Source organism: Gavia stellata, chromosome 30 (assembly GCF_030936135.1).
Source record: "Gavia stellata isolate bGavSte3 chromosome 30, bGavSte3.hap2, whole genome shotgun sequence".
Lineage (NCBI taxonomy): Eukaryota > Metazoa > Chordata > Aves > Gaviiformes > Gaviidae > Gavia > Gavia stellata.
In genome coordinates, this window is record NC_082623.1 from 5,032,331 (window position 1) to 5,045,748 (window position 13,418).

General features: G+C 44.0%; 1 protein-coding gene across 2 annotated transcripts; it reads right to left on the reverse strand.

The window, feature by feature from the left end:
• Positions 1–1,175: 1,175 nt before the first annotated feature.
• Positions 1,176–6,421, reverse strand: ELK4 (ETS transcription factor ELK4). Of its 2 annotated transcripts, XM_059831221.1 has the most exons (5): positions 6,215–6,421; positions 4,415–4,816; positions 3,893–4,294; positions 2,601–2,717; positions 1,176–1,407 (listed from the first exon to the last, which is right to left on the reverse strand). In XM_059831221.1, exons 1-5 carry the CDS (start codon positions 6,419–6,421, stop codon positions 1,309–1,311), a joined length of 1,227 nt encoding a protein of 408 aa, XP_059687204.1. In that variant the 3' UTR covers positions 1,176–1,308. The 2 variants fall into 2 exon arrangements, with proteins under 2 accessions (XP_059687204.1, XP_009808352.2); XM_009810050.2 differs by having other exon boundaries at positions 3,893–4,816.
• Positions 6,422–13,418: the final 6,997 nt, after the last annotated feature.

Below are 13,418 nucleotides of genomic sequence, written 5' to 3' on the forward strand. Positions count from 1 at the left end.
GCAGCACAGACCAAGAGACCCAGCCTCTGAGGGGCCGCGAGAGGAGAGTCTCTCTTCTCTCAGTCCTCAGTTCTCTTAAAAAGCCTCCTGAGATGTAACAATCTAACTACAAATTTCATTTCATCAGTGTTTCAAATGGCTCTGGAAACTAATCTTGTATTAATCCACACACACATGGCCACTAAGAAAAGCAATGCAAGCGCAAATTTACAATAAGGTTGATACACCGTGGTACCCCTCTCAGCTAGCTGTACACACTGAGCCTAGCCTTATTTTGGGTCTGAGTGCTTCCTCAAATAAAAAAACCAGCTCTAATGCAAAACTTGAGATAAGAGCTGGTAGAAGAGGAGCTGTGGGAAAAGAGCAGTAACGTTAATGCTCCGACGTTAGTGTTCTCACCCACTGTTTGGGTCTGAAACTCTAGCATCAGGCAGCAACCTCACCAAATGCAGACACACCCTCAAAACCTCATGTAAAATCCACCATCCTGCTAACCTTCTAGCAGTGAGATGACAGGCTTTGTAACAGGTCTCTGGCACAAGAAATGTTTGGACTTCAGCATTCAAACTTTCTGAGAACTGAAAGGAACTAATCCCTCCAGTCATTTGTCTCCAGCCCTCGCCTCCCCACCGAAGGGAGGGCAGGGAAGCATCCAGAAGCTAGCCAGACCACTTCTCCGAGGGGCTGGACTGTCGGTATACAATGCCATTCAAAAATTGTCTGTATCTCAGTAACACAATCATTGAATATTCCTTGAAAATTTCTCCCTGCAAAAAGACAAGACGTTTTTACAGCAGAAAAGACGTGGGCTGTTTTGTTGCTGCAGAAGTTATCAGGCCCCAAGGCAAAGCCGATGCACACACCCCTTTCCCAAGCATTTCCTGGAATGCCAGCTTCGGTCACGGCTAGATTTCTTCTTGCCAAGCACAGGAAGCAGAAGAACAGAGGGTTTTCCCAAGAGTCACAGAGAAAAGACTTCTCTGATACCGTTTACTGCAATCAGTGCAGACTCAGTTACTGCAACACCAACCGAAACTCCCTTTAACCATAGTGAAGTCTTCCAAACCAAGGAGGGAAGAGAAGAGACCGGAGCTTCAGCTCCTATTAAGGCGTTTGCATATACATTCCCAACCTGGGTCTTCCAAAAAGGGAATTTTGCAAAAAAGGCATTTTATTTGGGAATGGCAAAAACTATGATTGTTGATAATCTCTGTGGAATTATAAATTGCTCATTTAAAAAACATGGTTAAATATAAGTGTCATATCTTTCCCTTGCTTGCCAATATGTCCTTTCCATGAGTTCATGTGCTATGTCTTCTGTAGATCAGGGGAAAATGGGCCAGGGGTAGAGGGTCCATCCAGTCCAGACAGCGTAAATGGGCCATGACTGTTCAGCACTGATGGAAACTAAGAGACAAAACAAAAAATGGTTAGGGAAGAGGCCATTTTCATTTACTATTCCTCTCATATCTGTGCATGCAGAAGCTCCCCCAGGGGGAAAAAAAAACCCCAGCCAACAAACAAAACCAAAACACAACAACAAACAAAACCACCCCAAACTTTCAAAGAATCTTCTTGGCTTCCCCCAAGGAATTCACTTTTTAAACGCCACTGCATCACAGGCTGCCCCAATCCAGCTATTAAAACGAGCGTCACCAGGAGGACCCAGTCTGTAACCTCTGCGCTGAGCACCGCCTGTGTCCTAAACTAGTAAGTGACTTTAATACAGGTTGTTGGGAAACCATGGTCTCAATTGTCCCTCAGTTAATTATCAGCTATTTATAGAGAAAAAGGTCCAGTGCATTTTCAGACCTACCTCTTTATTCCCTATCCTCACGGTACATATAAGCTACTTCCTTTATCTCCATGGAGATGACAGGTACAAACCCAAAAGACAACTAGTTAAATTTTACCCTTTGCCTAAGCAGACTCAGGCAACAGATGTGGTTATTCCAATTCCAAAGTGGAAGGTGAAGGAAGAGCATGAATAATTACAACTAAAGGATTTTTTTTTTTTAAATATAGGGGACTTTTTTCTTATATATTAAACAAAAATATTTATTAAAAACAGTGAAGCTGAGAATTTCCAAACAACAGGTAACAGCAGAATATAGAGATTGTAAAGAACTGTGCTACATATTGTCACAGAGATCACACACGCAATCTTCTTTCTTACTAGTAGTGAGATTTAATTAATGTCTTTCAACAGAAGAGGCTGTTAACAAAGGATTAAAGCAAGCAATAGAATAGCAAAATTCAATTTCCAGGAGAATCTCAACCAGAAAAGTTACAGGGAGGCAACTTTTACAGGAAGGACAGACCTAAAAAAAAAAACCAAAACGTATCTACCTCTAACTGCAGCACAGCCTACTATTAATTTAAAACAATTCTGAAATACCAACATTTACAACATACTTAAATAGAACTGGGTAAACCCTAAACAAACGCTCTCAAAAGCTAACACAGGGGATAGAAAACAAAGATCACTCTTTTGTTTCTACATCAGGTATTTGGGCTAACTGATCCCCGCAGGTTTCCTGAGGAAGGCGCTGACAAACGCGGCTCAAAGGGAGAGATTGGCTCAACTTGCTGGAACTTACCTGAAAGAGCGTGTTAGCACCTTGCAACCTTGCAGGACTGAGAGGAGCGACTGGGCTTAGCGTACTCCAGAAGTGAATACTGGAGAGCAAGGGGCTGGGGGTCAGCAGGATGGGAGTCTGCAAAACACATGATGGTAAGTCAGCTGCGCGAAACCTGCACTGTAACGCGCAGCACACGTAAATCCAGCCGCAGTAATCTCGGCTCCTACAGCTGCGGAGGGCTGGGTCCAAATTTCAGGAACTCCCCTTCCCTCCTTCCGCCTCCTCCCTCCAAACCCCACAAGAGCAGCCGCAGTCACCCGGCTCCCCCTTCCCTTGCTGAGCGATCGGCCCTCTTCTCCCAGCAGCTGCCAAATCCTGCCGTAAGCTACAGCACACCGGCTCCTCCTGCAATTCCCTATACAGCACCTGCAAGGGACTTTTTAAATTCATGGACTGAGTTTTCCAAAGAGCAGACAGCGGGCACACGCACGGTCTGGGCGACACTGACAATGTACCCCACAATACAAGACATTTACATCCAGCTTCTGAGTGTTCTGGCTGTTCCAGGTTCACCGGCCAAACACTTCCAAGGGTGCCAAAAGAGCAACTGCACTTGATTTTTTTTTTTTTCCTGTCTTCAGCCATTTCAGTTTTCAATCAGCAGTTTCCCCACAGTCTCACTCTAATTCCAATTCATTACAGGAAGGAGATCAAATATATGCAGAACAGTTTAACAGCCTAGTTGGATTCAGTTCTCTTCCAAATCTTCCATGAGGCATAAAAGCTTTCCTTTCCCACACAAAGATAACAACCAAATTAAGCAGCCGGGCTTATCGCTGTTAAGTCACAATACTCTGGTCTTAAGTAAATGGCTACTAAATCAAGCAAAAGAAAGCTGCTAAACAGACACCTCCGTGGTTCTCTATTTTTAAAGCACTTTCAGAATCAGCCTGAAGGGTAAGGGCAGGGTTTAGGGTTTTTGAAATAATTCAGTATCACCCTGGCAAGATTTGCAAAGGATCCTGCCAGTGCTGGTTTGGGTTTTGCCTCCACATGCTAACACTGTACAGACGTGTACAGCTCACATACCACTTGGGCACACTTTGGGGTGGAAGCTAATACCCATTGTGAATAAAGTTTCTGTTTTATAAGAAAAATGGGAGTGACATCCTGAGTTTCAGAACTCCAAATACAATCTACTGACTATTCATTTTCCACTTGCCTTCCTTTACTGTTTCAATATATAACATAACCACTATTGTTACTAAAAAAAAAAAAACACCACCACAACAGGAACAGAATTAGGTTACCTGAGAGAAAAGTGCTGGAGTAAGAGAAGCGGTTGGGAGAGAAGGACTCAGAATCCCCAGTGGACTTGGATCGCTGCCCGTAATGACGAGAGTAGGAGCCAACTCCAGCCCTTTGGGTTTTTTAGATCTGGAGAGGTGATTGGCAAATTCCTTCTCCAGCACAGACGCATCCTGCTCTTTGGGCTCTGGGGATTGATGCTGAAGGCTCTGAGCCTGCTCCAGCTGCTGAGAAGCCACGGACTCTATGTCCGTGTCAATGTCCAGGTCAGGATTAGAGCTCAGGGGCGGCGATGGGGGTGTGGAAGGAACTTGCAGAGTGGGAGAAACTGAAGATATGGGTGGAGTTGGGGTGAAGCTGGTGGTTAAGCTTGGCAAAGGTGCTGGAGCTTCAGGGACAGTTAACTTGGGTAGAACAAGCGTCTCCAAGGTCTGGAGAGTTTCTTCCGATCCCATGGGAAGAGAGGATGCAGTTGAAGTGGCAGAAGCAGTGGAAGTGGCAGAGACCGCTGAAGTGGTAGAGACCAGGGGGACAGATGAAGGCTTTTTGGAGGGCATGGTTACAAACTTGATGACAGAGGGTGTTGGATCCTGAGCAGGTTTCTTCTCTGTCAGCTTCTCAGCTGGATTCTCAATCTTGATGGACCTGAAGAGTTTTACGCTGGAAGAGTTCAGGGAGTTCAGAGTAAAAGAGGAGTACAAGCCTGAGTGGATGTAGTCATTGCGGCTGGAGGACTTAGCACATGACTGGGACTTCTCCTTCCCACAGTTTTCCACATCCTTTGGAGCACTGCTGACTTCCGCAAAACCAGTCATTTCAGGGTCTCCTTCTATACGGCCCACGACAAGTGGATCCATATTTAAAATCTCCGGATAAGAAACAAACTTGTACACAAACTTCTTACCATTCACTTTTTTAATGATATTCTGTGGGTAAGAAGATATACATATTTAGACCTTCTTCAGATTAATTTTCTTCCTACAAACACTGCCTAAAATAGACTGCGGAATTAGACAGTCTGTAATCTTTCATCAAAAACTGTTTTTTTCTTTTTTAGAAACACACTGTGTTCTTGCAATTTAGTTATGCTCCCAAAGTATCATTTCCAGAGCTCGCAGACAAAACACGAGAACAGGTGAGCTTAACCTGACATTAATTACGCTAACAACAGCCTTAAAACTGCCAAACAATTCTGCTTAACATATTTTAAAAGATCAGCTAAGAAACGAAAAATACCCATTACCCTCATCAAAGGCGACTGACCTGGGTAGGGTAAGTGTAATCTAACAGGAGAACCTGCACAATTAAAGCTTACAGGTTTGCAGAATTGAGAGCTAATACTTGAAATCAAACCACCTCTATTCTTAATAAGATGACAACAAAAGAAAGTAAGTAGCTGAACTAGTCAGCAGAACATAGGCTAATCAGCTATTTCAATACCGCAAAATACCGTATGTCGAACTTGTTTGGCTCCTAAGTGAAATGCCACACACAATTTGGACCTAAGAAGATTCTTATTTATCGTACAATTATTATTACTGAGACCTCTCAGTACAAAGTCAGATTTGTGCTACCCAATAATAAACTCCAAGCAACATACCACCTGCAACAAACTGACGGATTCCTCAGAAACTGCAGTTTATTTTTTATCTGGTACACCCCCACAAAAACAGTTGTGGGATAAATGGCTTATTGAAACAAAGGTAAGACTCCCACACCGTGGTTCTAGTCCAGCTTTTTGACACTACCTGTGCACTAATGAAAGGCTCTCGCAAGTTATTAGGAGACATCAGCTAAACAAGAGAAGCCTCTTACTCTGCTGGACTGAACTCGCTGACCACATCAGAGGTGCAAGTCTGAATACATGGAGAACAAGAAAAATACTTCGGGCTGCTTCACTGGAAATCCTGATTTTGATAACCCCTTCGTAGAGACAATTGCAGAAAAGATCTCAAGGTGGTGCAATATTCACCATCTCAATCATCATAATCACTCTGTTGCTTAAACTGGAGTATTGAGGATTTTAACCCTTGCAAGGGCACGTATTTTTGGAAAGGGAATTAATATTCAAAGACATACTCGTACTAGCAAAGACATAAATCAAAGAAGATAAAAATATAAAGTAACCACTGGAAAGGAAATGCAGCACAATGATAAACGAAAGAAAAAAAACCCTCTAAACATAAACCAGTACACCTTACTTAAGTCTGGGAGACAGAAGTGACACCTATCCCCTTGAAGAGAATGAAAAAGGAAACAAAGCTCATTAGGCTGAAGCTGGTAAGATGGATAAGGACTTGAGGTGGATTTACGGACTTTGTTACCTTCACATAATAGTATCTGAGAGCACGGCTGAGTTTATCATAGTTCATACTGGGCTTGTTCTTGCGGATTCCCCAGAGTCTGGCCACCTCCTCTGCCTGCAGCAGTTTGAACTCCCCGTCGTTGGAGGTCCAACAGATGATATTCTTGTTCTGAGGCTCTTGGAGGAGTTGGAGGAGGAACTGCCACAGGGTGATAGCACTGTCCATAGCAGTAAGCTGAAATTCAGAAAGGCAGATAAGAGGCAACAGATTAGGAACAGCGCATTTTCTTTGTCTCCCTAGAAGGGGGTAATGGAGCAGAGATGTTATTTCCAAAGCCAGCAAGAGTAAAAATTATTAGTCACCAGTCGTGAAAGATGTTCCCTGCAGAACCGAGAGGCTGAGAGCCAACTGCTGTCGTCTCCTCCCACATGTCAGTACTTTTCACATGGGTTATATTTAGCCTCATTTAACTAAATCAGGTCACTTTGGGTAAGTTGCAATGAGTCACTATCCAAAAAAAATTTTTCAAAGTTGTTCCATGTTCACCCACTCTGGCTTGTACTGCTTTATGAGCAACAGCTCAGGTGCACCCAGGTAAAAATCAAACCACCCACTCGCCTCCTCCTTTCCTTACCTGCCCCCACCTCCAACCCCGGTATCTTTAAGAAAACAGAGCAGATCAAGTAACTGCTCAAGCTACATGAAGATGCCAGCGCAGAACAACTCAATTTTCCTTCAGTTCACGCTTCTACCGCTTCTTTGTAAGCAGCCCTCTCCATCAACCCCCAAACTCCTCTCTTTCCAATCTCCTTCCTTTTCCAGATAGCATCCCTGTCTCTTCTAAGAGAGTAAACATGGAAGTAAATAAAATGATTTCAAATGCTGCCTTTGCTTTTCTCGTGATTCCTGCCATGTCTTACCTACACCAGTCATTTAAGCTGAGACTTTCTAGGACTAGTATCTGTCAGTTGATTCATGCACTTCCAGCATGGTTTTCTTGCACTGAAGCTGTCGATGTATAAATTCATCAAGGACAGACAAGGCAGTAGAGATGACGTTTTTTCCTTGACCATATCTGACTACACGAAACAGTACTTCCACGGATATTCTTCAGCAGAACACTAATAATCCTGTCTGCATAAGGGAACTACAAGATACACTGTGAATTAAACCAGATAAAATTATATTAATTCAGTATCCCATACAGATTCTCTTATTCCAGAACAGAATGGCTTCTATTAACGCAGCTTAAACTTCTTCCAATGAAATAAAAACAAACCCAGCCACTCTGGAATAAGAACCACCACGATGAATTACACTAAAAATGTTTTGATATGCATAACTGCTAGATTTTACACACACACACACACAGTCAAACCTCAATAAAGACAAACCTAAAGAGTACAGGGGTTTCCATCTGGGTGAATCTGCAGCCCGAGTGACCGAATGCTGTTCACAAGCAGAAGCTCCAAAACAGAGGCATCAAGTCCAACTTCAGCAAGCAGGACCCACGCCCATATCGTTTGAAGTCCATGTGTACGCAGGGATAAGTTTAAGATTCAGCCGGGACTGCCAGTTCATCTTTGTTACCAAAGCTTTTTATTCCAATCTCATTACTGCCCAGCACTTATCCAGCCCTATATAAGGAAGAGAACGGTCTACATGTCAGAGCTTCAGAATTTAGTCAGCCCTGTAAAAGGATTACTGCTGACAGTTTACACAGGACTACGTAGTCTTATTTAAATAAGGTGCCCTAGGGCAGGTACTTTTTTGGGCACAGCCCATTGCATTTAACCTATTTTTAAGAATACCTGCCTAATGGCACGCTTACATGACTACACAGGGATGTTACATTGATCAAGTCAGTTAAATTGCTGCAATTACAAGGAACAATCTCAAAATGAAGGACACCCACACCACTTTGTTATGCTGGCCTAAGGTGCTTTCCTTGTTAATTACTGTATGCATACAACTCCATGCTTGCCCAAATTAATTGCTCGGTACTCTAAGAAAATATCAGCTGCTGAACGCTGTGCTTTGAGACTCTTCCCACACAGCACCGTGGCACGCCAGCTGAACCGTACGGGAACTCGGGGCCAGGCAACCACATGAAAACTCTTCCAGGACTTCTCCTCCGACTTGTATTCACATTCGCCAGTAACATTTCATCTCTGCCTACCGGCAAGGCAGAGGACATGCACACTGCGGAGCGTCATTATCCTGTCAGGATGATGCACACGCACGGGGTGTTGCGTAGACATAAGGACTTGATTCTACCATTCTGCAGAGCTGTCAATACTAGCAATATGTGTTAACAGAGAAAGAGCAGGAAAAAGAAGTCGAGTGATTATTCCCACGCTACATTTATCTACAGCACTTTCAAAACCCATAAGCAGCACTGCACCAAATAGCGCTGACTGATGCAACGGGAGGCAATCACGTAGAAATCTGATTAGCAGCAGAATTTCAGAGTGGCAAAGGCTTTTTTTTTTTTCCCCCTCCTCCTAAAAAATCCATGCAGATTTCATCCCAGCATTTAAATGCTATTATTTCTTTGGGCTGCCTCCGTTTAGTAAGAAGTCCCTTGCCATTATTATCTCAAAACTCACCAAGCTCTACCGCAGTCAAGCATTGCTGCCTAGGTCACGGCTGGTTTTGAATGGAGCTGGAGATGCACAACGCTGGCAGACCAGCACTCCGACAGCACAAAGCTCAGCAACACAGAGTAAGCACGGAGTGACTGAAATGATGGAAGATACAAGATTTTTCTTAAAAAAAACACCTTTTCCAGTGATGAGCTATGTTGTTCTGAGGAGCATTTACCAAAATAAAAAAGAGTTTATGCTGCCTAAATTGCCAAATACTGCAACTTTCCGGCTGGAAGGCTCCTTCTCCCAGCGGCAGAGTTACAGACTGTACTGGAACGATAGACTGATCAAGTTTACTGATATTTCTGGCATTTACAGGCTTTAGGGTTGTCACGATTCCTTCCGTCATTTGGAGGATACACTGCATATCCTCAGCACGCTCTACTTTAAAAAAATCTTATGTTAGACACATTAACGACAGGGTGGAGAAGTTTTACTTACTCCTTGGCTGCTGTAGAATAGGAGCAGAGAGCACTTTGGAATTGTTAATGGATAGGTTATATTGCCTATGAGAGAATGAGTGTCCCTCTTTATTAAATATTTATTGTGCATATCTATGGGAAACAATAGGGAGACACCTCAACACAACTGGGAGTACAGAGTTTTTCTGAAGATTATGTACAGACAACGGGAAGGACAGAAAATAACCCTCCAAATTGGTCAAAGCAATGGGATCACAAGCGGATCTTGCCCCTTCAGAGTCCAGGAGTAAGCTGTAACTGGGAAAGTATAATATGTATATGGAAGACAGCGCTGTATTATGAATCAAGACATCTAATTTAACTTTTTTATTAAAGTTGCTTTGATACCGCAGAAGAATACATCAAAGAACTGTTGCTTCTTCAGGAAAAAGCAGAATAAAAAAAACATCACACAAGATGTAAAATCAAAACCAGTAGAGGCGAAATGAGCGCTTCTCTTTAAGAACTAACATGTTAAAAAGGTTCTTCCTTCTTCAGCACCTGGGGCAGAAGGCGGCTGACGTGTTTCACCAGCCCTTGCCTCGCAACCACAGGGGCTGAGCAGGGGTGCGGGCTCCCCCGGCTCCCCATCTTCGGCTGCCCTGGCACGGGGCTCCAGCTGTTACAGAGGCTCCCGTCCGCACCATAGCCATTTTCAGGGCCACCTACTCAAAAGTGTCCCCCTCCTGCACTGACACTGGAAGGAATTCAGCAGATCCTCTTGTCCTTTTTATCCAGACAGACAGAAAAACCCACGCTCTCCAGAGATGCTACAGGCCCATTAGTTAGAGAAACCAAAGGAATCGGGACGAGGACAGGAACCCGCTGTCCCGCTCCTACTCTACACTAACCATGGTGAGATGTTGCTTCTCTCATGGTTTGTAAACAGCATTTCAACTTCTTTCAAAACTACGTCTCCTTTCATGAAAAGGCATCAATCTCCTAGCACAGCTCCCCGTCAGCATAAAAAGCCTAGTAGTTTGATTGCTTTTTCTTCAAGATGAATACACCAATAATTACAAGCACACCACTGCAAACCATCTTTTTGCTGACGATTATTTTCCTTATAAGAATCCACGGAGAAAGAAAAAGGTCTCATTTGAAAAGACAATGAGGGAATCAGGCAGAGAGGCAATACTGCTGCTTATGACGACGGCCTTTCCACTTCTGCACCATTTGAGTACGAGGAAAAAATAGCTGCTAGAGGCAGAGGGCAGTTATACTTTGTAATGAGTATGCTGAAATAGAGCACTATTATTGTCTTGAGATCTTCTCTGACGCCTACGGATGACCCTTGAAGTACACTGAGTAGCTGACAGAATTTGGCTACGGTACTCTAAACACAAGCGCTGCAAACTTGAGCTTTCTCATGTTGCTGCAGCTTCGTTTGAGGCCTTGACTTTACAAAGCCTTGAGTTTACAAAAAAGCCAGGACACGAGATATGCATCTCTTCCGGTGACTTCTCCTCGTGCATCTGTGCCACAACGCGCTCCACGCAATCCGTTTGATTACAGAGCCTCGAGGCTTTGCGTCTTCTCTGGAAGGAGAGTGCGCAATCACTGGGTGGCAGAGGAGGCAGGAGGAACGGTTTAGGAAGTGGCATATGGTAATCTCGCCCCTGGCCAGCAGCTACGCTTACTATCGCAAAACAAACTCCAGCATTCATCCCCTCGTGCTCAAAAAGGAGAGGGACACCTCGCTGCGCCCAGCGAGGCGGCAGCCAGCCAGGCCCTGAGAAGGCAGCAGAGGTGGGACTGGGGGGGTCTCCCCTAACCCCCCTCTTCAAGGTCTCCTGGCAGATTTCCTGTGCTTTGACTCAACACCAAGAACAGCTCAAGTAATCTTTCACCTCAATTTGTTCCAACAGCCTCTTCTAAGCATCTGCAGCCTGATGACTTCTGCATATGGACTGAATAAAGCAGTCAGGTCTACAGCCTTGTCGGAACAGAAACGAAGGATGGCACAAAGGAAAGAAAGGATGTCACGCAGACGTTACACAGCGAGGACAAAATCATCGCTACCATGTCTTTAAAGGGCGTGGTTACAGCTGTCCAGGTATTTACACAGCAGTGACACCTGAAAAGATGATTTTGGAAGCGGCGCAGAGCAGAGGTAAACACATAGGGTGGCACAGAAACCTCTTCTCAGATCACAAACACGTCTGTTAAAAAAAAAAAAGAAACAAAAAAGGCAACAACAGTAACTTAGAGATGATCTTGGGGACCTCACACTTAATGGTGCGAGTCCAACAGTCGGCAGGCGAGCAAATTAAATCTTTACACAATTCCAGGAAAGCCGGACTTGCTGCGCATACAGCACACGAGCACTGCGCACATGCGCGGCGAAGCTGAACTGTTAAGACTTTACCGTGCAAAACTATTCCCATGGTTTCTTAATAGTTCAAGACGGCCATGGTGTGTGAACAGCAGGAATTTGTAGACAATAACTCCTGCTACATTGCGCAATATTCCTGTGGACACAAGGCCTCAGATAGTCGTTCCAGGAAAATATGCAACAGAATAACTTAGGTTGAAGGAGCTTTTTGGAGGTCACAGGCCCAACTTCTTGTTCAAAAAAGGGTTCACTTCGAAGTTAGGTCAGGTTGTTCAGTGCGTCTGGCCAACAAAATAAACAAATAAATGGCTGCCCTATTCCTTTTATTTTAGTAAAGGGACAGGAGCTTTAACATCACTGATGAAGTACCTAATTAAGTGGTTATCAACACACAACCGAGCAATAATTTCATCAGCACAGCACTTAAAACATCCCATTACTAATAAACCTGTCATACAATATTTCCAAGCTCCTGGGACTGCAATTCACCCGCACTAGTACTTTTAGGATTTATCAATTTCAATTCATTTTAGAAAGAGCCTGCTGCCCAACACGTATGAAATCCGTTGTCCAAAAACCAGCCTCTTCAGGGTGCTGGTATCCAGCGACTGACATACTCTGATGTGGTGGGAAACGCGCGAGGGCATTTAGTCCTTTTCCAGAACACACAGAGCTTTGTAAAAGCACTTTCACTCCTCCTGTCACTGTCGCTTGTTTTGTTAACTTATTTCCCAAAGACAGGTGATTACCAGTTAAAAGCCTGTTATATGTGTAAAATAAAGTTACTCTTTGCAAGGAATGAAACTAGAGATGCAGACTTCTACGTCTGCAACACCACCCTTAAAAGATTCCAAACCCTGGCAGCTTTCCAAGCAGTAATCAAATTATACCTTCACTAGTAGATACTGAAATCAGGTAAGAGTAAGAAAAAAAACACCCTAGACTCCCATAAATTCTTGTCTTCCCCTTGGCTCCGGCATTCACTGCACCGTTGTTTCCGAACCAGCCAGGAAAATCAGCTTGTTCTGAAAGAGAAGCCGTGGTTATCAAGGCAGGAAGCTCCTTGGAAGGAAACGCTGGAGGATGTCCTCACGATAAGAGCTGCTCCAGAGTTTTCACTGCCTAATCCCACTCCAAGTTTGACAGTTGTATTTACTGAAAACAAACGCTGCAATAAATTTCGGTTTCTTGGCTCAAAAATTAAGTTATTTTACATGAAATTAAGGTGTTAGCAAATATTTGGGGGGGTAAGAGCAATTTGCTTCAGCTTCTTAACTCCTAAGAAATGAGTATTTCCTTTTCTAAGTATTTTCTAGTCTTCTCCACCTTTCAGATGCCCGAGAAAACCTTTCTGTACTAGCAAAAAAGCAATAGCAAACAAGCCACGAGGGAGAACAGTGGCATCAGGATTCCCATCATACTTAGGCTGAAGGCTCAGGTGGGTAGAAGCTGCTGAGCCAAACAGCTTCCTGGGGGTTTTTTAAATCTTGATAGAGAGACAACGGTGCCTGCTTTGCTATCTACCGTGGTTTTGACTGACACACCCTGACACTTAAAAATGTTTTAACCTGTTTGAACATGGCCAGTAAGGGGGAACTTCAAAGCAGAGTCCACGTTTCTCCTCCAGTTGCTACAATCACCCTGATCCTCGGTCCCTGGCTAAGGATGACTGACACCCCAGCGCAGCTAGTTTTATGGGCAGCAGACCTCATTCCCCTGCTTGACCGTACTTTGATGAAGAGTCTCCCTTTTCTACCTCTCCTTTTATAGGATAAGGG

Coding starts and splice junctions, on each gene's coding strand:
- ELK4 (XM_009810050.2), bottom strand. CDS start 6,421: ATGGACAGTGCTATCACCCTGTGGCAGTTCCTCCTCCAACTCCTCCAA. Junction 2,718..3,892: donor CTCCAGCACTTTTCTCTCAG/GTAACCTAATTC, acceptor TGTGTTTTGCAG/ACTCCCATCCTGCTGACCCC. Junction 1,408..2,600: donor GTGCTAACACGCTCTTTCAG/GTAAGTTCCAGC, acceptor TTTGTCTCTTAG/TTTCCATCAGTGCTGAACAG.